Here is a 27,277-nt window from a genome sequence, read left to right on the forward strand (position 1 = left end):
TGGTGGTACTAATCATGTCTCTGGGAGTAAACCAACTGGAGCGGCAAGGGAACATGCAGTACTGGAGAGGCGATCTCATAGCAATACTGATTCAAGTAATTTCAGAGTTACCAGAGATGCAATTGGTTTAGAAATGTGTACTAGAAAATGGTAAACTAATACTGACTATTCTCTGTGGATATCTAGTTGGACACCAAGCATTTTTACCCCCATTTGAATGTAGAGTCAGAGTATAGACAGCTAAACAATGTAATGATATATTTCTCTACCAAATTAGAGTGCACAATCATTTTTCTATTGATGTTCCCAGAAATGCAGTTCACTAGGAAACACCTTACAGGTTGGTCATGGGTATGGGTATGCGCTATACCCCTCAGTATGGAGTACATTGGGTCAGGATTGGATTTTTTTTACATAAAGGAAACAAGTTCGGGCTTTTTGCATCATTCAATGCATACAGCCTAAGTTCATTACTACAATGTTTCAAAAACAAGGAACCAAAAGATAGAGATTATAAAACATTAAACACAGTCTATAATTATGCAGCCACCCATTCTTGACAAGCCTTAAGGATATCCTTCCTTTCTAATTCCTTTTGCAACAGTCTCCAGAAGCACACCCAAAAGGTACCCTGAAAATTCCCTGCATCATAGTCATAGTAGCTTTTTTTTATTAAAGATAATATCATTTTGACATAGCCATATGGATCCAAAAAATGGCAGTCACTCCTACTAGGAGCGATCTATTAGTAGCTACCCTTGATATGAGCCAATATCTCATAATATGGCCTATCCTTCTAGGTTTATTTATTCCCAACGCAATAGTGATTATATACCAAATGGACCTAGCAAAATGACACTCAAAAAACAGATGTTGAATGCTTTCGTTATGATTGCAAAAACAACATTTAAGGCTACCTTTCCAATTTCTTTTGGCCAAGTTGTCATTGGTTAAAATAACACCTCTACATAAGTACCACAAGAAAATCTTAATCTTGAGTGGAAGCTTAAGCTTCCATAGACCCTTTGTTATGGCGGAGATGGGTAGAGCTATCATTTAATTGTACATAGAATGAACTGGAAATAATCCATTCTCATGCAACCCCCATTTAAAGGTATCTCGACCATTGCATAGTTGAACATGTAGCAATTTGGACACCATATTATGCCAAGCAATTAGTTTATCCCCAATAATAGGTCTACAGAAAGAGAGGTTTAGCGGTAAGGAATACAAGACTTCAGCCACTGTGATTTGCTTTCTTCTAACCACATTATACAATGACGTATATTGTTCACTCAAAGGGGATACTCCCAACCAGACATCATTCCAAAATCTAGTCTCGCATCCATCCTTAACCTGGAAAGTCTCCCATCTGAGTAACTCATGTTTCACTTTTATTAGGCCAAACCAAAAGTGAGAATCTCCTGGTTTGCCTTCTACCTGAGTGATAGATTTTCCGCCTAGGTATTTATTCCTGAGCATTTGTTGCCAAACTCCATCCTCATTAAGCAGTCTAAAAAACCACTTGCTGAGGAGGCAAATGTTCAAGACCAAGAGATTAGTAATGCCTAATCCACCCCGGTCTTTCGGTTGGCAGACGATGTCCCATCGAGCAAGTCGATATTTCTTATTAAGGTTATCCCCTTGCCAAAAAAACCTAGACCGAAGATAATCCAGTCTTTTAAGCACACCCCGAGGGAATTCAAAGAAGGACATCATGAAAATGGGGAGACAACTTAGTACTGAGTTTAGAAGTACTAATCAACCTCCAGCAGATAAAAGTTTCCCCTTCCAATTGCTTAGTTTCTTTTCAAACTTTTCGTCGACCCCCTTCCAATCACTATTTCTTTCCTGTGAATCATCGGAATGCCAAGATATCTGGAAGAGTTGTAGATAGCCAGCATTAGGTAAAAGGAAAAGCTCTATAAAAGCGAAGAAATGAAATCGAAGGCCGATGGTAAAGCTGGGGCGGATTTTGAGTTGACCAGTTCACTGAGGGCAAGATTGGAAAGAGTGGTAGATGCTATCAGGTACTCCGTATGAAGCGAGGCGTGCAAAAAGAAATAGCAACGGGAAGAAGATGATTTTAATGGTAAGCTATCTTTATCTCGAGACGAATCGCGTGAGATTCTAGATGATGCGGAGCAAAGTGGAACCAATTGTATGGGCACAAGAGGAAAATAACTAGTTCTCTTAATTTTGCTCATGCGAACGAGAAGAGAATTGCGGAGGAGAATAGAGCTCAGCAGAATAAGGTGAGACTAAAAATTATGATGGACTCTCAAATTGTGGTGACTACAGTCAGGTAGGCCACGTCGCCTCAATACTGCTGCCCGTTGGATGCATCAAATTGGTTTCGCAGATCTCGCCTCGCACTCGCTTAGAGGCCATGTCCTTTCTCTTCTCTTGCTCTTGCGGCAGACACAGTGATTCTTCGTTCTCAGGTTGATGGCTTTCAAAAGTAAATTCTAGAAAGAGCCATTTGATTTGGAATTTGATTAAAAAGGGGAGAGGCTAGTGGGGCCGGCCCACCAAAGTGCTGCTCATGGATGAAATATCGACCGGGATTAAAAAAAAACATGAGCACTCATACCTGGATTGCGCATTGGATCACCTATTGGAGAGTGAGGATTTCTCTTGCATTTACTATCTATATAGTTAGTAGTAGTAGATTGGATCATATTGTATATGACTTTCGGATTCGAGTAGAGCCAGACTAGAAAGAAAGAAGTGGTTGAATAGAAATAGAATACCTGAGAGAATATCTTGCTTCCATTACACGAATCTGACCTGTACAACATTGAAAGAACGGGGTTGACTGCACGAGGCCCCTGCAGAGGAAAAGCTTTCTTTGTTTTGACTACTTCCTTACCACTTTGATTATTTTCTTCTTTTTGCACCGTAAAAGAAAAATAGCGAAGTTGGTCTACACTGCAATCTTGTCACTTCTTTCTTTATCGCATAAACTCTTAAATAGAATAAATTTTGCCTTGTTGTTCTTACTCCGTGATTGAATATCAATATTTTTCTATTTCTTCCTGGGTACGATTCGGTTCTCGTTCAGCCACACGAAGTTCTCTTTATGTGGTGATCTCACCATCTGAATAAGAGATCTCTCAGACTAAGAAAATGGGCGGTATGGCAAGTAACTGTTCCTCCCTATAAAAGCCTTACGCTCGCCACGGATAGTAAGATAAAATTTTGACTAGTATGGCTTACGATCTGTAGCAATCCAATAGATAATTTAGATCGCTTTTCACTATTGAATTGACTAATTAAGTAGCTCTTTCAGTTGGCGCTTCACTCACTCATAGCGAGCAGTAAGATAAGAGTAGTTCGTACCCAGTGTCTTTAACTCTTTTTTCCATGTGGCACCTTTTGCATTGGGAGAATCGTGTAAGGGCTGATCCTGACAGGCCCCGATATTATTTATTTCTTTTTTTTAAGACTTTGAAGACCCGACTTTGACCCACCCCTTCAGAAATTCAGTAGATGCAGACGACTTTTCTATAACCCTCAACGCTCAAGGGCTTATTATGAAGGTTGAACCTCTCGCGTTAGGAAAGGTGCTAGTACTGAAACAGCACTTGCTGCTTTGATTGTGCTCTGGTTGTCACCATACAGCCTTCCATGTACGGGGCACTTCGCTTCCATCCCTTTCATCATGTACTTCTTTTCGTTGTCATTTTAGGAAAGGAAAGTTCGGGATTTGGCGGTGAGCAAGAAAATAGATAGCTTCAGTTGTTACGACAGTTTGATCATACTCAATGCCCAGGTGATAGCAATCAACTATGTAGGAGTTACTACTGAGGAAGACTAAGCCAATTTCCTAAAATAGATCCTCATGCAACAATCATGAGAGAATCCATGGAAGAAGACTTCCGCCTACAAACAAGCAACTTGCCTACAACTATTACCTTCAGTGGGTACAAAAAACCAACAGATAGACTTACACTGATGGTTGTTCTTTCCCTACAAGTAGCTTTCACAAGCAAAGAAATAAGCTCTTCTCTATTTGCCTGTGGATCATCCTGCTAGCATTCGATGATGAACAGAAGTTTTCTCATTCCTTTGATCGTAGACAGCTGCCATAGATCCCCCGAATAAAAAACTTCTTTCTAATTATCTCCATTATTCGATTGATTAAGGGTCAACCATTCTTTCAAATTAAGAGAAAATAAGATTGGCCAAAGATTAGAAGGAATAACCTGTTCCCAAATTCCTCTTGCATGAAAGCAGTCACGTATGGCATGTAAGGTTGATTTTGCGTGAGCATAAGAAAGAAAAAGGTGTACAAGTTCACTAAAAACACAGGATTTGGGTGGGCCAGGTCCCAGTACTCGCCTTAGAGGTTTGGTTAGAGTAGCCTATTCTATGTTGTAAGGGCCCCTCTGAGGCAATAGTAGAATGCGAGCCTTTATAGGGAAGTTTGTGGGCAAGTCACTTAGTTACGGCCTTTATCGATTTGGAATCGTAGAAGCAGAAGGAATGAAAGCAATCAAAGGATTGGAAAACCCAAAATATCAAGGCAGAGGAGCTGAGCAAGCGAAGAGCCTCGCTGTTGTAGGTCTCCGCTATCTTCTATAGTAGCGGTGTGAGCCAAAAGATTTATTCTATAGTTCCTAGAGCTAGGGTCGGTAGAAAGCTAGATTCTTGACTTGCCAAGCGCGTAAACTATGAAAATGACTGTCTTAGTTGCTTTACTTGACCTTGCACTTCATTAATCGTCAAGAAGGAGGCTATTCAAGTTGGTACCTTTTACCTCAGATCACGGAAACGGGAAAGCCCGTACTTCAATATATATAGAGTAATCACTTGCGGCTCGGCACTCTTTCCTGGTAGATGTATGATTAACCAACTTCGTGTCAGGGTGGAACCATTCTTCTATTTCTCTAGGTTGGTTATAGGTGTTGACTTGGCGTAGTATTTTTTCTGGTAGAGAAGCACTTCAACAAGGGCTGATATGGCGGATTGGGAATGGAGAATCGGTGAATATTTGTCAAAATAAGTGGCTGCCTCAAAATCCAGGAAAGTTGACCTCGACACAGCTAAATTAATGTGTAATTACGGTTGATCAACTCATTGATTCACAAAGCCAGCAATGGAAACGACAGCTGATTGCTCAAACCTTCAATGCACAAGATAATGAGGCTTTGAAATTCCTTTGTAAAAAACCCCAAAGAGGACCGAGGAGCATGGCAATTTGAGACGAGTGGACTTTTGTAAGGAGTTTGTATCGCCATTTGGTGCAGCAGACGGCCCCGGTGCAAACCGAAGGTCAGAATAAGTCGGAAATGTTGTTGTGGTGGCGAAGAAAAGATCTCTCATTATCTTGGTCCACTCAAGACTTTGAGGACCCAGCCCAAGAGTAAGGGCACTAGATTGATCCTCCATTGGTGATCACTGGGAATCATTAGTTCCACGATCTCTATCGTCTGATAGGAATTGAAGCTCAAATCAAACAAATGAGATTCTTTATCTATCATCTTTTAATGACTAGGATGGCATAATTAATATGCCCTATCAATCAAGTAAGGGCCCTATCAAGTAAGGTAAAGTAATCTCCAAATTGTAAGTCAAGGCAGGACTCATTCATTTCTCTGAGGCTTCGCTCCTGGTTCTAAAAAGAAAATAAATTAAAAGGAACTCACTTTCGCTTCCCTTAATTAAATAGGAAGCCCATACAGTCGGCATCTGATAGAAAGAAATAGACCATAATTCATTAATCAAATCGCCTGAAAGATTCAACTTGTGAGGGGGCCCTTAATTAAATAAATAGGAAGATTGCCTTAAAAAAGAAATGCAAGGGATCGAAGGTAGTATGTAACTAGCCCAACCAACCTATGAGAGTACCTCTGACTTAGATGATGGGAATGGCTTCCTGGGCTATTGAATGGAAATGCCACGACGTGCTATGGGAATAGTCTTTCGACCTCCAACCACCATGATAATGAAGCTGCCACCAGGTTTTGGATTTGTGCCGAGCTAGACGGATTCAGATGCCAATTCCAGGAACGTCCACTTAACTTGACTTGTGTTAGGTATTCAGACAAGGACTGAGGCTCACTTCGCTTAATCTTTATTATTCTATTCAATGGACCTGCTACTAGAATCAGTCAATGAAAAAGCAAGGAAGGAGATGTCCTCACTGGACATTAGACTATCCTGTTCATTAAATCCTTCCTATGTTTCTGAGACCCGGAAACCTATCAAGTAAGTAGGGATTTCTTTCTCCCCATCCATGTGTCTTTTACTTTTTTATAGGCATCCGGCGCATGCATACAACCATTCCTTCTTCTCCTCGGAACGTCAGGTCGGTCAGGCCTCCTCTCATAAATCTACAATCTACTATCTCTAATTAGTAGAGTGAAATAGAGTACTCACACAAAGCGAAAGAGCTACACCCGGAAATGCGAGTCCACTCACTACTCGACTACCGACTTTGAAATGCGAAACAATTATTTCATTCAGTCTGGCGGCAATGAACACAAATAAAAGAAAAAGGTAACTCATCTATTCATTCAACAAAAAAATGTCAGTCAAAGTAAGTCAATGAAAAAGCCCCTTACTCCAATCAGTTAGTTAATCTTAACTAGGAAATGCAAGTCCAATTAGTTAGTTAATCTTAACTAGGAAATGCAAGTAAGGAGGCATCTCATCTAGGAACTGAACCCACTAACTTCTACTTAATACAATATTCCAAGAACAGAAAATCAAGTAGTAGTAGTTAAAGTGCTCGCTCATCATCTAGGGAATAACTAAGAGAAATAAATAAGTGTTTCCGCTTATGAAAGGAAAGCTCAACTAGCTAGCTTCAAAGAAAGGAGAAAGCGTCAGTTAATTGCCGGCTAAGAGTTTTTTTTGCTCCCCTCGGAGTGTGTGTATAGGAGAAAGACCCACTTCAATAGTTTAATACGGCCAAGCTGCCACGCCGGGCAAGAGTTCTAATCTTTATCTCAAAGGATAAGAAAATGCTAGTAAATGCACTCAGTCAACCGAGCAAATGTATAAGAAAGAGTGCTCCCAGGCAGGAAGGGGGTAGGTAATTCACTCAATCAGTGTAGTTTGCTGTTGGTGATATGCCCTAGAGGCAATCGAGTTTGCGGATTGGATCTGCTAATGGGCTTTAATGCTAATTAAAGGTCCATTAGGGTTTAGAGTCATAATGGGCTTTAATGTTGATTAAAGGCCCATTGGCGTGCTCTATATAAGAATAGGCAGGGGCCAAGGCACATAGAGTTTTTTTCCGAAAAACAAATCTTACCACCAAAACCCTGGCCGCCTCCTATTCCCGAACTCCCTTCGAAACCCTAGCCGGGCGCGCGGTGCTAGCACACCGGCGCACGGCGATTCCATCCTTGTACGTGTGGATACCGTAGAGGCGCTGCTACTATTGCGGTGCTGATCTGCTCGGGAGTACTCGGGACGTCCTCGGGGGTGCTCGGGACGTGCTCGGGGGTGCTCGGGACGTGCTCGGGGGTGCTCGGGACGTCCTCGGGGGTGCTCGGGACGTCCTCGGGGGTACTCGGGTCCTGCTCGGAGGTACTCGGGTTGTGCTCGGGAGTACTCGGGATGTACCCGCGAGTACTCGGAAGGTGCTCGGGACGTGCTCGGGACGAGGTTGACGATCGACTGCTTGACGCGCACGGCGTTGGATTGGTCTGCTCCAACTCTTCTTCCGCTGCACTGCTCGTCAAGTGGTAACTATTCATGATCCCCTACTCGCATGGCTTCCTGGTTGAACGCGGTAGAGAAAATTTATTTTGTGCTAGCGTAGCCTACCCGTTACCCAACATTTACCACTTCGTAAGTGAATGAGCAAATGTTCAATGCCAGCCAGGAGTTATATTACTCTTATTCGATGAGACAGGGAAATCTATGAAACAAGTAGTAGTTGCTAGCTTGACAAGGGATAGGCATCTTCTATTTAAGGTTGGGTTTATACACTGGTATACGTTTAATAGCCAAGATAAGCAGCTAGGTAAAGGTAAGTCTGCGGCAGGGGTTTTTTCAAAAGCTAGGTAAGCAAGGTCACAAGAGATACATTAAATTCAAGGAATAGGAGAGATAGAAAGTGCGGGGGTAATAAGTTGATTTATTAGTTTTGAGGATAAATAGATAGGCGTGAGAGTACTAAACTGGTTGAAAAAGAGACAGGCATAAGGGATAGGCAAGGGTAAACTGGATAGCCAAGTTCAATGACTGAGAAGTAGAGGGCTAGCACGAGCTGTGACCATTGCCCATAGTAAGCCAGCAGAGAGTACCCTAACTTAAGAAGTTCTCTTAGCTAGCGCATGTCCATTAATGTGACCACCGCATGCTCCTGCATGAGTTTCATGAATGGTTTATTTTCGAATCCATTCTTTTTTAGGTATACTGTCTTGCCTCGAGAAAGGAGCTCGCAACAAAACAAGAGCTTTTTGATAGCTTGTTCACTCGACTACCACGCTTAGTTAGTCTGTCTACAGGGATGGGTGTGGCGTAGTCTGTCTGCCCTTTTTCGTAAGTAGTTGGACTTGTATCTTCGTAAGCAACTGGAACTATCAAAAGTCAATGTCAATTGGCCTTCTAAAGGCTATAGCCCTGTTTCTTTTGAAAAAACAAATTTTGAGTTTCGGAGAAGACAGGCCCCCAAGAAAGCCACTCCGCCTAAAGAGTCCTATTCCTATCCGGTCTACATTCACTATTCTTCATAGGCACTGCGCTGGGTCGATAGGTTGTTGTTTTGACTTTTTTTTCTTCTTGCTTTAATTCAGTCACTCGATAGGACTTCCCGTAACCCGAAAAGGTTAGTTCTTCCCCTACAACCCCTACCCCTCCAAGGCAATACTCTTCATCGGCAAATCCAAATGTCTCGATCCGAGTTGAGACCCACCTACAGAAATTGATCCATCAACGGCTTTTTTCTATAGTGGCAAGAAGTCTCCAACTCTTCGATATGCACTAGCTAGGTAATCCCTTTACTTAATCTGATATGGGATCTCTTTCTACCAGAAAGGAACTGAACTGGCTTGCCCAGAAAGAATGGATTGATACCCTTGGAGAGCTAATGTACTGGAGTGATAGTGCACTAATTGAACTGACCCCGGACGTACCACTGGGGAACCAGTGGCTAGAGAGAATCTCTCGCGATGGAGAAATGTCAAATGGGAAGCTCTATGGAGGCACACATCGTGTCATTCGTCGTCGAAATGGGACTGACTCGCTCGGGAACAGGCACATGATTGAGGAACTTTCTGGCGTAACACACCTGTAATGAGGGAATCTAACTAGCTGGTCAAAACCCTTTCTGCGGTGAGCTTTCAAACTTTCTTTAGAACTTGCTTCACAGGCTTTGAGGCATCTTGACACCCTCCCGTAGGCTCACTTTGTTTCAGGGCTTTCCTTTCTCTCCTAAGATCCCATCCCAACCAACAAACGAGAGTCTGATGGGGATTCTGCTTGAACGTTAACTAGACTTGCGCCGGTATTAGCTTACCGGAAAACTAACTAAGGGGAAGCTCAAAGGAATTAAGTAAGCCAACTTCAGGCTATAAAGAGATTTCTATTGAGGCTAAACTTATCTGCCTTCCCTGGTACTTCAAAGTCGAATGCCACTGCTGCTACATACAGGAGAAGATCGATTTTTTGCTAGAGGACGGATGTTCAACAAGGACAGGGTCATCACAAAGAAAAAGAGCTAGAGGTGAGTGAGCCTACAACCACCAATTGCTTATCTCCTATTACCAATTGCAGCAGACTTGGACTAATGGAATTGCTTGAAGTGAAGACCAATGAACAAAAGGCTTTACACACAAGAATTGTTGACCTCCTTCGGGATAAGGCCTGGAAGAAGCAGGCACTACTGCAGAAACCCTCATCAGTGGTGGTTCAAAATCGCCATCAGTGGCGGGTCTTGAACCGCCACTGATGAATCGGCACTGATAGTTGCTAACTATCAGTGGCGGGTTTAGAACCGGCACTAAAAATTAGCATTAGTATTGGTTCATGGAACCAACCGGCACTGATAGGTGTTTCCCTGCCCTTTTCAACCCTGGCGGTTGCTGCCAATACCGTGTCCATTTTCAAATTTTGGCCGTTGCCGCCAATAGTATACGGTATATTTATAGACACGCACATATAAATTTAATTCACGAGACGTCAAATTTGATCGCAACATATATACACAAGCACATACATTTAAGTCATAAAACATCATGTCTCATCACAGTATATATACACCGCATACATGTAAAGTTTCATTACAACAAGGATAAGGAGTTTAAGATTTCTTGTTAATCGAAGGGTCTGAACTCTGCCCTTTCTGGTTGGATGAAGGTAACAATAGAGACGATCCAATTTCATGGAACTCGCTGGTTGGATTGATGATTTGGTCATTGATGAACCTGACAAGTTGTTCTTGAAGTGCTATGATTTCAACAGACAAGAGTTGATCTCTGGACAACTCGAGGAGCTGCAATTTAAAGAATTAAAGAAATCAATTCTTATGAACACATATGGGACCTGACAATTAGTCATCAAGATGTATGCCGCATACCTCACCATCGGCCACCTGGTATGACGTGTCTCCATTGAATCTGTGCATGAATTCTATTACATAAAAACCACATAAATTATTGCCCGGGCCCTGCTTCCTACAAGGAAAGATATGTTGGACTATCCATTCTTTCGCGAATGGCCGATGTCTAACACTCTTCTTGATGTATCGTGTGTACATTCTGTATGTGTGTGATTATTACCGTAAGTAGACTTAGATTCAATCAAACAGTAGTGGTTGCCCTTTTGCCCACAAGGCTACAACTGGAGTTTAGATATAGCATAGCATAGCCCGTGTCAAAGCAAAGATACCTGAATGCCCATTCACATGTAAAACTCCAACAAGCATCACATGAGTACAACGGCACTCACAAGGCTTACTTCGACTCGCATATATATCAGGGAAATATATGTACAAGTAATAGCAAGGATAAATTAGGGTTCTACTACTACATTTGTTATAAGCACAAATGTAAGTTAATCATTCACAAGTGATCAGCTATATAATCAACATGAGAAACAACCAACACAACCTCTCAAGACATAACCATTCCCAATCATCCTAGATAACTTAATTTGCACATAATCACACCCTGCATTTGCACATTCTTTCAATCCTAACATCCCACGAGACAAATCAAAAGTATGGCATCTTTTTTCTTTCTCCGGAGAACCACCAGAACGAAGCAGTCGCACCCTAGGGTCCTCGGATGTATAGCATCTTAGGACCTCGCCATCGCCAACCTCACAGCAATCACAATACAAGCACAAGAACACATTTAAACCTACGGGGATCCGGGCGGTCAACGGAGAGGGGGGGGGGGCTCGGGACGCCAGCTGTGAGGAAGTCGCCGGGGAGGAGTTCGCGCGGAGGAGGTTGCCGGGGAGGAGTTCGCGCAAAGGAGGTCGTCGGGGAGGGGGGGCTCGGGACGCCGGCCGTGAGGAAGTCGTCGGGGAGCAGTTCGCGGAGAGGAGGTCACCGGGGAGGAGGCCACCGGCGTCGGGGTCACGTCGAGAGGAGAGGAGGCTGCGGGGCGGTGCGTCGGGGAGGAGTCGGCGAGGCGACACGTCGAGGAGGAGGAGTGGTGGCACATCGGGATCAGGGCGGTGCGTCGGGGGTCGGCGGGGCAACGCGTCGGCAGAGCGCAGAGGAGCGGCTAAGGGCTAAGTGTTGAATGAAGAAATGGTGCGAATGAGGAGAGGCTAAGTGTTCTTTATATATAGCAGAAGTATCAGTGCGGGTTCGAGATACCAACCGGCAGTGATACTTGTATTAGTGTCGGTTTGTATCAGTGCCAGTTCTATGTACTAACCGGCACTGATATGTGGAGTATCAGTGCCGGTTGCTACTTAGAATCGACACTGATAATAATTTTTCCCTAGAAATATTCTTCTATTGTTAAATTCGGCTGAAAACTTGAAAAATTCACAGAAAAATGCAAATAAATTCTATAAATTCATAGAAAAATTCAAATAAATTCTAGAAAATTTTAAATAAATGTTTTAGGCCTTTTAAAATTTAGATTTAATTCTAGAAAAATAGTTTTCATCTTTTTTAGCCGTTTAAAATTCGTTTAGCTGTAGTTTTCACGTCGTGGCACCGATTTGGGAGGTTCTTGCTGCTAGGTTTTTGTCTTTGTGCTTTATCTACCAGTAGGCATACATTCCACTGCACAAAACATTGTTAGGCCACTTTTCTAGTCCCATTTCGCTGCCCCTTCTTTCTCTTGACCACTGCTAATGGAAGATTTCATATTTTACAAGGAATCGGACTACTTCGAGGGATTCAAGTTCTACCAAGAGGAGAGCTACTACTTCCACGATTTCAGGTAAGTATCCTTGTGTAAGTATATCATGTACAGACATTAGATTTTTGTTTAGTACATTAGAAAGAAGATTTTATTGATTGACACTCAGATCAGAACTTTGAAAAAGTTACTCTTCACCATACATGTCCTCGATACAAATTAAAGCTTATCCTAAATTTATACAAATTTTACCAAATACATGAAAGTTGCTTTTATTAAATGATTAATGCTTCGTTATGGTCGCAGCGTATGTAGGTAGCTTCCTCAGTGTCATCAATGAGAGGAAGTTCGACATTCTCTCCTAAAGGAGGCAGGTCATCGAATTTATCGCAGTCTTCTTCGTCGACAACATCCTCAACACTGGCAATCTTTCTTTTTCCTTGAAAAACCACATGACGCTCCTCCTTGTTAGCTGGGTCTGGGTCCTTTACATAGAAGAATTTTGCAACATCCTTGGCAAGCACGAATGGTTTTCTCTGTATCCGACGAGTTTGAGATCCACGGTAGTCATACCGTACTTGTTGACCTTGACTCCCCCTGAGATCGTTACGAACAGCATTGCGCGCAGGGTGAAATTCTCACGTCTGTACTCATCCCATACCCATACGCCATCTTTCCACAGTACAAGAAGATCTTCCACCGATGGTTTGAGGTACACATCGATATCATTACCTGGTTGATTCGACCCACTAATCAGCAAAGGCATCATAAGGTACTTCCGCTTCATGCACATCCACGGTGGAAGGTTGTAGATACAGAGAGTCACGGGCCAAGTGCTATGAGTACTTCTCGTGTTGCCGAAAGGATTCATCCCATCTGTACTCAACCCGAACCTTATATTCCTCACTTCATCTCTGAATTCCTTGTATTTTGAATCGAATCTCCTCCATTGCATGCCATCAGCAGGGTGTCTAAGCATTCCTTGCGCTGTTCGGCATGCCATCGCATCAACTCTGCATTTGCTCTGTTAGCAAACAATCACTTCAAACGGAGGATTATAGGGAAATACTAAACCACCTTAATGGGGGGGTCTTTTCTTCTTTCTCTTCACCCCCACACCATCACTCTCGATATCATCAACATTGCACTTGTAACGTGGTGCATTGCAAACGCAACACGCTTCCAAGTCTGCATCCACGCCGCGAAACAACATGCAGTCGTTTCTACATGCATGTATTTTTTCTACTTCAAATCCCAACGGGCAGACAACCTGCTTGGCATGGTAAGTATTTTTGGGCAACACGTTCCGCTCTGGAAGCAATTCCCTCAAGAATTCTAACAATTCATTGAAGCCCTTATCGGCCCAACCATTACTAGCCTTCATTTGCATTAGTGTCAGCACCACATGCAACTTGCTGTGCTTATCTTTACAGTTCAGGTAAACTGGTGTTTTAGAGTCCTCTACCATACGCTGGTACTTTTGATGTTGTCTTTCACTGGTGAAGTCCCCCTCCCCATCGCGCAACATTTGTTCTATGCCATCTTCATTGTTGCCAACAAAAGTGTCCCCTCCATCGTTCTTGATAAAAGTATCTTAAAATGCCGACATATTGAAGTATTCGTTAGCCATCACATCGTTGCCTCTGTCTTTTTCGACTATTGGTTGCACTTCACGCCCAACATCTTCAAGTTCACCGTGCTCAGTCCAACGGGTATAGCCAACCTTGAAACCCCTGCGAATCAAGTGTGTACAGATCTGCTCTATGTTTGAAAATTGTTTCTTGTTCTTGCAGTCAACACACGGATAACATATATAGTGCTCGACACGCTTCCTTTTTGGCTTCTTGTATGCCGCGGCAGCCCTAAAAAAATTCTCAACGCCAACAACGAACTCTGGCCCTCGATCCTTATACATCCATGACCGGTCCATCTGCAAATCATTATAATTAAACCAATTCAACTTATAATCATTAAACATTTCAAAATCTACAATAAATTCATTGAATTACCTCACATCTTGATTGTTCCTTATTTAAGGGCCCATCTCCTTCTGGTACTTGGTCCGGGTCGGGGGACCCGCCTTCCAAAAGCTACCGTGTCCGATTGCGACCTGTTGGTGGACGTGTCATCCCTACAACACATTATTCTATCAAATATGTTAAATTCACTAGGTTGATTAATGAACAGAGGAAATCCACTGGATTATTATTTAAATTCAAGACTTTAAAAATATACGCAATCCACATACTAGAAAATTGAATCTAGATTTTAGGGGCATTTGCAAATACCTCCCTGGTTTTTTATTTTTTGCAAGAATGCCACTCAAATGACAGTTGAAGTGGTATTTTTGCAATTTTTTAATCGCAGTAATGGTTCAAGTAGTGGCAAATTTGCAATTATCCCTAGATTTTAATGTACGCACCCACATCTATTTACATGTGACTTTAATCTACTCTTAAATCATCTACAATGACAAAATTATGCTCTTGCTCATTCCAAAATTCAACACTGAGGAAGAACCACATAAATTCAAACCTAGAGCAATCTAGTAACTAAATCCAACTAAGAATAAATGTAGATCATCTCCATACATCTAACAATGACAAAGTTGCAAACTATTTCTAAATTAGATCTCAATTGGATCTCAAAATCCGTAACCATGGAATAAGCACCAACCATCAACCCTAGAGCAATCTACCAAATAAATCTATCTAAAAATGAAATATAGACCATTTCACTAACCTTAGAGCAGTTAACTCCTCCAAATCTTGAATCCTCTATGCAAAAACTTTCCTCCAACCGCAAGATAGCAAAACAAATGGCAGGCAGCATTGTTTGCTTTGGCTCGCGGCGTCTCTGTTCTGGTCGAGCTGGGGGAGAAGGTGGGCTTTTAAACTGTAGCAAGTATCAGTGTCGGTTGGTATGTGAAACCGGCACTGAACTATTAGTCCTGGTTCCAACAAATAACCAGCACTGATAGTGACTATCAGTGGCTGTTCTTAGCTCCTCATTCATTGTTCGCACGTGGGACTTTGAGAACCGGCACTGATGCACCTACAGTAGTGGTTACTGTTGGACCGACACTGATGGGGCGCTACATATGTAGTGTTCTGTAGTAGTGAGGGATTGAACTAGGGCTTGTTGATAGAGCAGATATCAAAAGCCTATGTTATCTCATTTTCAGGGACCGAGCAAGGGATGAGCGCCCTCTGATCTAACAACCAAACAAGCTACGGCCCAGTCTTCTTCATCTGGCTTATTTTAGTCCACGGAGAAACCACCCCAAAGCCAAGTCACTATGGTATCTCCTACTACTGGTATGGCACTAGCTAAGCTTGTAATTACTCCTTGCTCCCCAAAAGCTCATCTGACCCCAAGGTGGTACGTATCCTATAAAAGCTGTCACAATCATTAATAGGAATATGACAACTCTGAGACACCGAACAAATTCCCTAGGACTGCTATAACTCGCATAATATAGACCACGAAAAATATGAAGGTGAACTACAATGAGAAACATACTTGCCCCATTAGCATGCATATAACGGAGCAACCAGCCCCCTTCAACATCTCTCATAATGTGTTCTACGTTGTTGAAAGCTAGATCCACATGAGGTGTGTGATGCATAGCTAAAAAAACGCCAGTCACTATCTGAATGACTAAACAAATACCAGCTAATGAACCGAACCCCCACCAATAACTGCTCGGGGTTGGATAATCTATCAAATGCTGGTTAAGTGTGGAGTATATAGGTTGTTTAAGAAGAGAGAATCATTGGTTCCTTATAGTCATTTCTCTTTTCTATCGTGACAACTCCTCTTCCCCCTTATTTACCCCCTTGCCTTGATGGAAATTGGCTTCGCTGCGCCCTGAATAAGAAAAAAGCTGCATGAGAAGATTCATCCCATTTTGGTTTGGCGAGAGGGGAGGCAGTGAATCACCTGGGCTACGGATTTGTCTGTTAGTTGATTCTCGAAATAAGGTCATTCGGAAAAAAAAACTACCGCTTTCTCAGCCGGTTTCTTAATGCTTCAAACGAACGACTAGTCATTAAGAAACCCATGAAATAAAAGTCTATTTTTTACCTTTCATGAAGAAGTTTTGCCTGCGTGCAAACTACCTAGCCCATTTCAAAAGAACGTCGATTTCCATCTCAACAAAGAAAGAACTCAAAATAAATGAAAGCAAGATTGCTTGTTGTCCTATTACTCTTTTTGCCTGCCTTGTGGAGCTTTGGAAATGAGAGAATTTGAATAAAGTAACTCTCGGAAACTCTTATTGGACGAGAGAGAGCCAATATGATATTGGCGTGGGTTCTACCAACAAAATGCAGAAGTTTTTTATTGGTCTTTATCATGCAGAACCATCTCCGTATTAGTAAGCGGGCCCACACCCAGACTCTTTCAAAACTAACAGAAAAATGTTCACATATTGCATACAAAATAATATAAGGATCATCTAAAGCAATAATGCTACAATCATCTCCCATGTCCGGAAAGTCCCCATACTGGGGTTCCTCAGCTACATTTTCGTCCTCGTCGGTCGCTGGCTCGGGGGGGGGGGGGCCTGAGAAAGACCAGGATTCACTTCTTCTACTTGGACGGGGGAAGCCACCGGAGTCCCCGCCTCTAGTTGAGGGGCTTCCGGGACCCCCTCGATTTGTGGGGCTCCTGGGTTGACTGGAGGGTTTGATGATGACACCCCGTTTCAAAATGTGTTCGCTTTTGGGATAAGTCAATAATTTCATCTTCCCTCGGTCATTTACCAAGAGAGGTCTGTTCCCCCCTTAATCTTCTACATGTGGCCATGCCTACGAAAATAATAGTACAAATAGCACAGAGTAGTACTGACGTTTCAAATGAACTAAGTAAAATATTGTTCTCCATACTTAAGAAAGCATGATCGTAGCTCCGCTTCTTGCTCTAAGCAGAAAGACTTATCAGAAATCGCAGGTTGGGTTTTCCAACCAAAAGAAAGACATGGGAGTCTTTGTGCATCTTCTTCTTCGTAACCCAAGGACCGACGAACAGAAATTGAAACAACGCAACCGTACTATCTATTTACGATAATTTGATTGCTGACAACACGACAAAATCAAGCTTCTCTTTCTTATTCTTATTTATATAACTGTCACTTCACCGGGCCGGAAAAGTGACACCTTCACATCTCAGGGTTGTATGCCTAGAACAAGAAGGGTCGTCGTACAATTTCAATTTCGGCGATTAGAAAAAAGAAGGAGGCAATCTCCCTATCCCTCTTTGTCTTTCCACTTCCCTTGTTCAGGAACAAACACTTTGCCAAATTCTTTTGAGTCCCGGCCCGGTTTTTTCCCACTAACCAATTACGTTACGACCACCGAACAAACTTGGTTTATGCGCCGCTAATCTAGCGGCTTGTCGAGCATTTGACAAACTCACACCATCCATTTCAAATGGGATTTGTCCCGTGGACACATGAGCAATCCAATCCGTAGGATTTCTTTTCCTCTTCCCATTCGAACTTCTGCGGGTTTCCCTGTAATAGGAAGATCTCCGAGAACTCTTACCCATATCTTACAATTTCTTCAGAATTGTCTGCTCATAGCATGATGGAATTGTCCGATTGTAGCCCAACGCGCTGCTTCAATGGCTCGATATGAAAGACGACCAGCTCTACAACTTTTGGTGCCATATCTTCCAAAACCAAGTTGTGTACCATCCGGTTCGCGACCCCTACTACATCTGCATTTACTATATTTCATATGTTTCAGATATAGCACGTCCCTTCTTATTTTGACTATATGAGATCCGCACTTTGACACCTGAAATTCCATTACGAGTAGATACTTCCGCAAGAGCATAATCAATTTTCTGGTTAAATACATTACAAGATGTTTTTTTCATACTTTCCGCATTCAGTTCTAGCTATTTCCGCACCCCCTAATCGACCAAAACAACAAATACGTATCCCCTCCACCCCTTTTGGCATTATTAATGGAATATCCTTCACTATTTTACTAAAAATGGAACGAAATGACATTGGATTGTTCCTCAGTTGAAAAGACATGTCTTGAGCAATCAGAGAAGCACTTTGATAAACTGATTTGATCTTTACCGACTCAATTAAGGTATTAGTGTTTGTTCTATTAGACAAAAAAGATCGCATTTTTTGCACTTTGTTCAAATAAGAGTTGTACCCGTACAGAATTATCCTCTTTCTCGGTATGATCTCTATCATCATCTCTATTCCCTTTATCAATTTGCCTATCCGACCTAGGTCTATGAATTTCTCTATCAATTCCATTACCTTATCCTTACCCATGAGGTTCCTACATTTGATCCTTAATTGACCTAGGAGTTATTCCCGGGCATACTCAAAAAAAGGGTTATTATACACCCCAGCCCCATCCCTTGGAAAAAAAAGGTAGCACCGAAGAAAGGAAAGAGCGAGATGGTGGTTTTTGTTGTTCCCGCGAAGCGAAGATCATTCGCTTGGCGAATGAAGTGGATCAACCTCTTTTTGGCTCGGGCCAAACACTTTTTCTCACTGGTCAGCTTTCTACAAAAAAAGCGATGTGAGAGTGTATTCTCTTATCTATGCTTCCTCCCTTTGCTCCCCCCATCATAGATGGTTCAGCCACACCCGGTGCCACAAAATGACTGAGAACTACGATGGGGTCAAAATGCATTTTGTTCTTTGTATTAAAAAAGTATTACATGACTGAATAATTCAAGGAGGGGCGCACAGCGGGGAGGGTCCTTTTTAGTAGATGACTCGTCGGCCCGTCAGAGCGGGATTTCTTTGGTAAAAAAAACTTGAATAACTTTGTTTTTCTGAAGGAGTCCTCTTTTTCTATCAGGAACGCTCTATCATTTACAACCCCGGTGTATTTTGGATGCTTGAAGGCCCCGCTCACCCGAAGTAATTTAGAAAAGTTCTTCTTTCTCGATGGTGATCGGTCATGGTATCCATAACGTTGCATCTTTTTCGGCCAAATCCGGATTTTGTTTTGCTTCTCCCGGTCGATCAACTCGACTCTTTTCCCTGCCCCCTGGCCTATCACTTTGTTTCGTACTTCCTTTGTACCCTTGCTTGAATGAAGACACCCGATCAGCCCGACTTTCCCAAATGCCGACCACCGGCCCTTATCCTTTCCGGGTCTTGATTTGTCGTGTCATTTTAGTCATAGTGGTCAACGGGGAAGAAAGAAATGAATTATTGTCCTTTTGGGAAAATGTAGAATAATATACCTACTGAGACGAAAGCCAAAGGTGAGTCTCGTAGGTGGACGTATCGAACTAAAATAAGATCTAAGATTGACATCTTGGTACAATGATTTACCATAATAATAAATAAAGTCAATGTGACAGAGCCGTGGGAAGAGCCACTTCTTTTTTTGCGGCGGGGGCTTCCATTCACCAGCGCAGACTACATAGACGTGCTCTCTGAACCATGCTAGATAGTCACCCATCACACGGCTCTCAAACCCAACCTGTGGTGGATCCCGGGGGACAAAGCAAAGTCAAAGCGCTTGATCCTTTGCCCCATACTTTGAGATCTTCCTCCCTGCCGATCAAGCAGCAACGCAGCTCGTGATAGGCTTAGCTAAAGCCGCTAACGTTCGGTTTGGATAAGTAAAGTCCCTTCGGTCGGTTCGCTCAGGTGGTCTTCCCTTATTTTCCCTAATGTTCTGAGTTGTTCTGGTTTGAGAAAGGAGCACCGCCAAATCCACTAGGGGCACCCTGAATGAATAAGAAATGGACAGCTGAGGTCAGGCTTGCATGAAAAAAGAAGATGATAAGTTAGATGTCGATTACACACCTGAGGTTGGTAAGAACTGAGGGAGAATGCCCCCCTCACTGGGCCCATCAGAGAAGCAACTGCTACTTAATCGGGCGGTTTGCTTTCGTGCAAGGCCCCCACTGCTGGAACAAGCGGTTGTCATTTGCAAGTAAACGCCCCACCCTAGAAGGACGCCCTCGCTCTATTGGCAAAATGCTTCAAACGAAGAACGTATCACCAAGGCCCCAACCGTCCGGCCCGCCCCCTTTCTTTGCCCGCTGGCTGCCTAGCTCATTATTCTTTGAGATCTGGATAGAGTCTTGCTTCGGGGTGGGGGGAGCATGGATTCTAAAGATCTATAGAATCCATGCTGCAAGCAGCAAGCGTAGGCTAAAAAGGCAATAGTCTAACGTTGGGGTAGGGCGCGCCAAAACAACCGGGGGCCCCAAAGGGGTCAGTACAAAAGTACTATATTCTTTTCACTTACTTTCATTGGCTAGCTGCCTTTTGTAGCACGCATACTCTGATCCTCTTCTATGAATCTACAACTCTCTAAACTGAGTGAGACTTCATCTATATCCCTAAAAGTGGATTTTGATTCCCATTTTTTCTTTGAATGACAGCTTCAACTAGGCTCCACCTTAGAGAGGGTTTTTGGTTTTAATCAAGATAGGGTCAGGGGTGCGTCGGAATGGTAGCTGCTTAGTCTCATCCGAGAGTACTCCAATCTCTTTGTACTGTGCTTTTGTGTCTTTGAATAAAAAAAAAGAAAGAAGGGGGTCGATTTAGGCTCCTTCCCTTCCATTGCATAGCTGCTCTATCAGTATTACGAGCCCTCTGCCCCACGCATCTAACCAGCTCGCGTGGTTCACCGGTTCCATCAAAAACTCTCATTTGTTGAAGCGGAGCATAGTGCGACGCTGAGTGAGAAAGGTCTCTTTTTTCGGTTTATTCACTTATCTGAAATGAAACTTAGCACTTGTTTTTTTATTGATTCCTGGGGCTAGGCGTTCATAGAATCAGTCTATCCGAACTGCAAACGCACTTTTTAGATCAGTGATGGCATCTCCAGCGAAGCTGGGCGCTGGGGCCCTGGGTGCGCTAGCGATCGGCACATTAGGGGAGTACTTGCCCAGGTTTCTTGGCCTGGTATCCTTATCCTCGCGTTCATGATATCTACAATCAACTGTGCCCCGGAGACACGGTCGAAGCACGCCCGCCCCGTGTGCTTCTTTCACGACATGCTCTGGTCCTGGGTTTCTTCTTGTGGTCTTCTAGTGTTAGAAGAAGTCGTGTCCGTCCCGGACATCTGCAACATCCTCTCATGCCTTTGGGGGGGGGCAAAGATCAGGAAAAGACGGACCGAACCCATTCGGTGACTTTCACGGTCGCCCTCACTGAATTGACTTGGATCTAAACTACGATTATGATCAAGTCTTACCAAAATTGGATTTTCTTTCCGTGCCATATGTCGCTTAGACTTTACTTTTTCCCCATTCTGCCCTTTCCTCTATTTGTTCGATAGGGTCTTCGTTCTACTCTAATTCTAAACCCATTGTCGTCCAATACTTGAAGGCCACACACAATTGACTCACCTACATTTTATGCTCCCACCCTTTTGTAGACTCAGCCACTACCTCTGGGGAAGTGCTCACATCAACTCCAATTTGGATGGAGCTTCTTGATGGGTTAGAGCATTTGCAAACCAAAAAGGGGAAAAACCCATCCTCCAAAGTAGTGAAGTGAGCCAGGACAATAAGACAATAGGTCTCATGGGCCAAGCCTACTATCAGGCAGTGAGTGGGAATCAATCCTGAAAGAGAGAAGGTCTAGTGCTCTCAGAAAATATTTGATTCACCAAAAAATTGGCTTTATCAGACCAATCCATGTTCAGAAGCCTTCCATCAAAAGTCAGTGGTCTAGGCCACTTTCCTTGACTTTGAGTTGGATCTCATTCTTCTTCTCGGCAAAAAAAAAAAAGACGGTAGACTTCATCCGAGACACATGGGTTCTTTTGCTTCCTTCAAAGAACTCGTCTTTGAGCCTCTAAAAATAAGGGCATAGTATCCTAGCCACCTAGACCACCTAAAAGGAAGGAATTGGTCTTTGGCTTTGAGTGATCCAATCATTGGTGAATGGGTTCTGTAAGGTAGAAGGAAAGGGCCCCTCTCGACCTAGGAAATTCACAGCAGGAAAGACTGGCGCCGATCAACGAAAGAGAACCCTTCAGTACATCACGTTCAGCCCTCCCTCAAAATCCCATTTGTTTTATTGAGGAATCAATCTTGATCCTCTAAAGGCTCTTCTCTGTCTATAACTCAAAGTCCAACTGTCTCTCGTGGAAGCGCTTTAGATTGCCTAGAAGATCCAGCAAACGAAGGTGCCAATGCTATCCCAAGACCAGATCATAGTAGGTAGCTGCTTTAAAGAGGTTGGGAGACAGACTAGTGAACAATCTTCTTCTTGTTTTCTCCGACCTAGAGTACTCTTTTGTCAATCGTACGAAGAAACTCCATGAAAAACCCAGCTATCACTCCTATGAGACGGCTAACTCCCAACTCCTGATACATTCTTTAGAGTAGACCAAATGACTCGTTGGTTTGGACATAGTTTCTTTGTTCTTGTGTTTCTATTTTACTCTCCCCCTTTTTCACTTAGTTTAGTTGGAATGGAAAGAGAACTTCCTTCAGCCTTTTTGTTGCCTGGTTCGGTCTCTTTGAGTGGAATAAGTGGGTCCTTCTTCTTTTTCTTGACTGATGAAGGTCGAAACTGAAGATCGAATCAAGCGAAGTCTGGATTCCTATGTTCATACTAACTCAAATGATTGATGCATTGGATCTTGAGTATGCTCACTGTGCTACTTAGCAAGGGTGAAAGAATGACAAAGAGATAGACATCACAGAGGATGGGAAGGTCCCAATCGCCTGCCTCTTTCTTGGTCCACCCCCTGGTGGGTACTTTATAGCTCACAACACGAGATAGGCATATATGTGACATAGTCTCGTTGCTTTCATTGACAACAAGACTCTCTTCCAGATTGGGATTGGTCTGTGCAAGATCTCCTTCCCTATGAGACTCTTGCTTACCTTTGAAAGAGGCAGACCCCTACTTCAATTGTCATCTGACGACTCTTCCCCAGATGTGGACTCAGACCTCACAACAAAAAAAAGAAAGAAAAAGCAAACGAATCTGAATATAACCAATCTATCACCTTTGATGACTCGTTGACAGCCTCCTCAACCCAAGCTTCCATCTCCTGCTCCAGACATCGGCGCTTTCCCACTCCAGTCCATGAAAGGTGGATGAAGGTGAGTTTGACTACGAACTCGAGGATGATGGGAACGATCTGTTTTTTGGGGAATCACTCCTGTCGAGAGGCCCTCTTCCTCCCTTTTTCTAAATCTGGGAGAGAGGCAAAAGAAAAGTCCAGAGAGACCTCGACTCTTTCAGGGAAAGGAGGGAGATCGAATGCGAGATGGAGTCCCTGCCGAATGGAATGGACAACCTGGGGGATAGCTGTGTAAGACTGAATTTACCAAAAAAATTGGACGAAAAACTACTACAAAGATCACAAGAAACCCAGCTCAAAGTGAATGGAGAGAGAACCCCTGTGCCTTGGAAGGATCTGAAGCAGTTTAGACACTCATAGACAAGTGAACTCCAATCCAGGATCCCTCGAAAAGTGAAGTAAACTAGCTAGGTTAGGAAAAGAGTCTTTCATGTCAAGGTGAACATAGACAGACAAGGTTAGTTTGTTTTCCTTAATTCTCAGAGAGAAGACTCGTTGCTGGAACCGAGAGCACTAGCGATTACTTTCTTTATGACCTTCAGCCAAGAAATTCCATACCTTCCACCGACTTCTTTTGTGTGTGGCCAGAATGTGATGCTTTCCAATGCCGAGTACTTTTCTTCACAATGTACGAAGCCTGTAAAACCGAAATCAATCCAAATCCATGACCTTGACGATTGAGGAAAAGGGGTATGTATTATTATGGTGTGAGCCTTCTTTCTTTTTGGCCTTAGATTATCATTAGCGAGGAATGGTGCGTTCTAGCCTTCAGACTATACTTTTAGTAGGGAAAGGGAAAAAATGGAGAATATCTTTAAGAACCCTACACTAATGCAGAACCCCCTGTCAATGCCGGCTCCAAAACCTCCTTCACTGCCGGTTTTGGAGCCGGAAGTGGGTAACAGGCAGTGATAGTTGGGGACTATCACTGCCGGCGCGGAGGACCGGAAGTGAAAGATGTTTTCACTGCCGGCTGAAAGCTCCAGCCAGCAGTGATTGTCACACCCGGTTTTAACGGACAAAATCAAATGCAGCTTATGTGTACCCAAGATGTTTAACACACATAAGGACGTCACAGGTGAAGTAACAAAAGTAATACTTTTATAGAATAAACGTTAACTCTTACAACAATTGACATATATTGTCTTTGATGTAGATATCTACAACGGAACAGAAGCATTGGTGCCCAACAACACCGCAGGCAACCTACCAGGAGACACGCACCTAGAATGTCACAACCCCGTCTTGATAGTCTTCAACATCTTCACTCACTGAGTAGCACCACACATATCACATGGCATAGGGGAAATAGCAAGTGTGAGCACATGATGCGCTCGGCAAGTCTACAGGAGAATAATGATATGCAGGGTTATAACAATGACAGGCTAACATAAGGGTTTGCATAAATGCGAGTAAAGAAAACAATTAAACTTTAAAAGCTTTGAGCAATTATTAAGTGAATGTAACCCAATTAAACCAACCATTAACCAACTCCCAAGAGTAACTAACCTGTTAACCATATCCACCTTGTACCACCAGACTATACCCATAAGCATTCCATAACCAACTAATCATGTGAGGATTCAAGTCTCTCATAACCGCGGGCAAGGCTGTTATAACAGTTTTTACACTATGCAGAAGTTGTCCAACTTTTAGCCACGAGTCGTGATATCCACCCCCCCCCCCCCCACAAAAGAAAAAAATAAAAAAATTAAAACCTAATGAGGGCTACACCTCCGAAGGTCGACCCTGCCAAGCGTCGTCCGCGTGCGGTGACTGTCTCGGCGGAGCAATGTCCGGACGAAGAGGCCACCTGGGCAGTGGTAGTGCGCCAGAGGAGGCGTCTGGGCACGGAGCCTAAACTCCCAAACTCAGGGTCCCTTAGACACCGAACTTCACGCGCTATGACATAAAACGCAGTCTCTCAGGCCGGTCGTGCTTTGCCCATACACCCCGGTGGAAGCGATCCAAGGCAGCGCGAATCGGCGCTGAGAGTGCCTCGGGCCAAATGTCCCCGACCACGAAACCCGGGTTCGGCTGCTCCAACGCGCCGAACTGGTGGACCCCTGCTCGGTGCAGAAGGGCTAGCTGAAACGCCAAGGCCACCCGAACACTCGAGCTAGCATAGGCCTTGGCAGCTTTGGCCACCGCCCCGGCCACGGACCAGAGTCAACGGAGTGTCCGGATCAAGACATCTGGGCTAGAAGGCAACGGTGGGCCTTTCGCCCTGAGGCCAGTTAGAGCGCTATCTACAGCATGGGTGGCCTCTGTGGCACGCTCGGCTAGCCCTTGGTGCTCCGCTTGCAGCACGTCCTCCGCCGTATATGCCCCCCTTAGCTCTTGTTGAACTATGGCTGCTGCGATTCAGAGGTCCCTGGCTTCGCCTTCTGTGGCCACGTGAGCTGCGTTGGCCTTGTCGATAACCTCTACCGCGACCCGGTGTGCTTCGGTAGCGTCTTGGGTTGCAGCCTCCACGCGCTCCCTTCGCGCCGTCTCCTCCTGCAGGCAAGCCTCGGCACGCTCCCGTCTCACCATCTCCTCCTGCAGGGATCCCTCCATACGCTCGCGGCGCACCGTCTCCTCCCGCAGATGACCCTCCACCGAGTCCGCACACTTCGCTGCCTCCTCCAGGGTGCTTCGAAGCACCACCACTTCCTCCCGTGTGGTGCCTAGGGCTGCCTCGAGGGCTTGGTGCTGCAAGCGGCTCAGTGCCTCCGCTAGCGGCAGTTGCTGTGAAATGCAGGGAGGGGCGAATCAGTCGATGGTCCGAGGGTCGAGACTAAAAAAGACCTACCTCCTAAAACGTACCTGCTAGGTGCCGCCTTTAGACGCACTGCCACCTCCTCCGAGGGCATTTGAGCAAGAGATGCTCTGATCCCTCTGCTCCTCAGGAGCGATGAGACCGAAGCAAAAATACTCAACGCCTCCGGGCGGAGGGTGAAGTCGTCCGGGGTCAGGGCGTCAAAGCCCAAGCTCCTCCCTGAGAGTGCTGGGAGGCTCGCGGTGTGGGGCCCAGCTCCACTTGCACCAGCTGCAAGGACCAAGTCGGGGCCTCGAGCAAGGCCCTGAGGTGCCGAAACCTCGGCCTCAAAGTGGCATTCGGGGGTGCTGCCAAAATGGTCGTCAAGCCCTCTGAGGGTGCTGCGACCACGGGAGCGGAAACTAATGCCGGCTCTAGTTCGGCTACCTCTGAATACCAGAAGGAACACGAAGGTCAAGACTTAGAGGCACTAAAACATCGGGATAGCAAGAAGGGGCCTACAAAGGACTCACCTGCGCCGATGGTTGCCTCATTCGCGGGGCCCGTGATGTCCACTCCGGCAAAGGGATCGGCGAGATTCCACATCATCGAGTTCCTCTGGGACTCCTCATTCCCTCCTCCGATCTAGCCACGGCTGGTCGAGGCAGGAGGGGCCAGAGCCCCCCCGGTGTCTCCACCCCCGGACTGGGCCTCGTCCTCAGCGGCACCACCTGCGGACCCGGAGTTTGCCACACGTCTCCAGCGCTTCGCCCCGTCTAACACGGCCTCAGACGACTCGGGCACCGAGCTACCACACGAGCCCGTGGGGCCGAGCGAAGACTGAGCCCGGTGTGGAACCGTCGAAGTTGCAGAGCCTGCGGCGCAGCCAAGCTTTCCCGTGGCCCGAGGCTCCGCTGGAACAGGACACGCTGGAGCTACCAGTCTGAGGTGGGAACAGATCTGGTTGTGTCACTCCCAGCTGCCCACCAGCTCCATGCGCTGGTTCTATTCAGCGACGAAGGGCTGGCCCAAGAATTTCTCCACCATCTCAGCCGCTCGGACCAACGAGAGGCAACTCTCTGAAAGAAAAATGCGTCTCACATCTGCGAATTCGAAACTAGACAACGAAGAGGACTCACCGGAGCTGGTGGTGGGCCCAAAATACACATTTGGTTCACCCTCCCCACCTTGTTTGAAGACGT

At 44.6% G+C, this 27,277-nt stretch overlaps 1 protein-coding gene across 1 annotated transcript; it reads right to left on the bottom strand.

Moving 5' to 3' along the window:
* Positions 1–18,033: 18,033 nt before the first annotated feature.
* On the bottom strand, positions 18,034–20,250 carry LOC133924235 (small ribosomal subunit protein uS3m-like). Its single transcript, XM_062369681.1, is given in 1 exon segment — positions 18,034–20,250. A coding segment is annotated over 1 exon segment (759 nt). The 5' UTR covers positions 19,736–20,250; the 3' UTR covers positions 18,034–18,976.
* Between the last annotated feature and the right edge of the window lie 7,027 nt (positions 20,251–27,277).

Source organism: Phragmites australis, chromosome 7 (genome assembly GCF_958298935.1).
Source record: "Phragmites australis chromosome 7, lpPhrAust1.1, whole genome shotgun sequence".
Classification (NCBI taxonomy): domain Eukaryota; kingdom Viridiplantae; phylum Streptophyta; class Magnoliopsida; order Poales; family Poaceae; genus Phragmites; species Phragmites australis.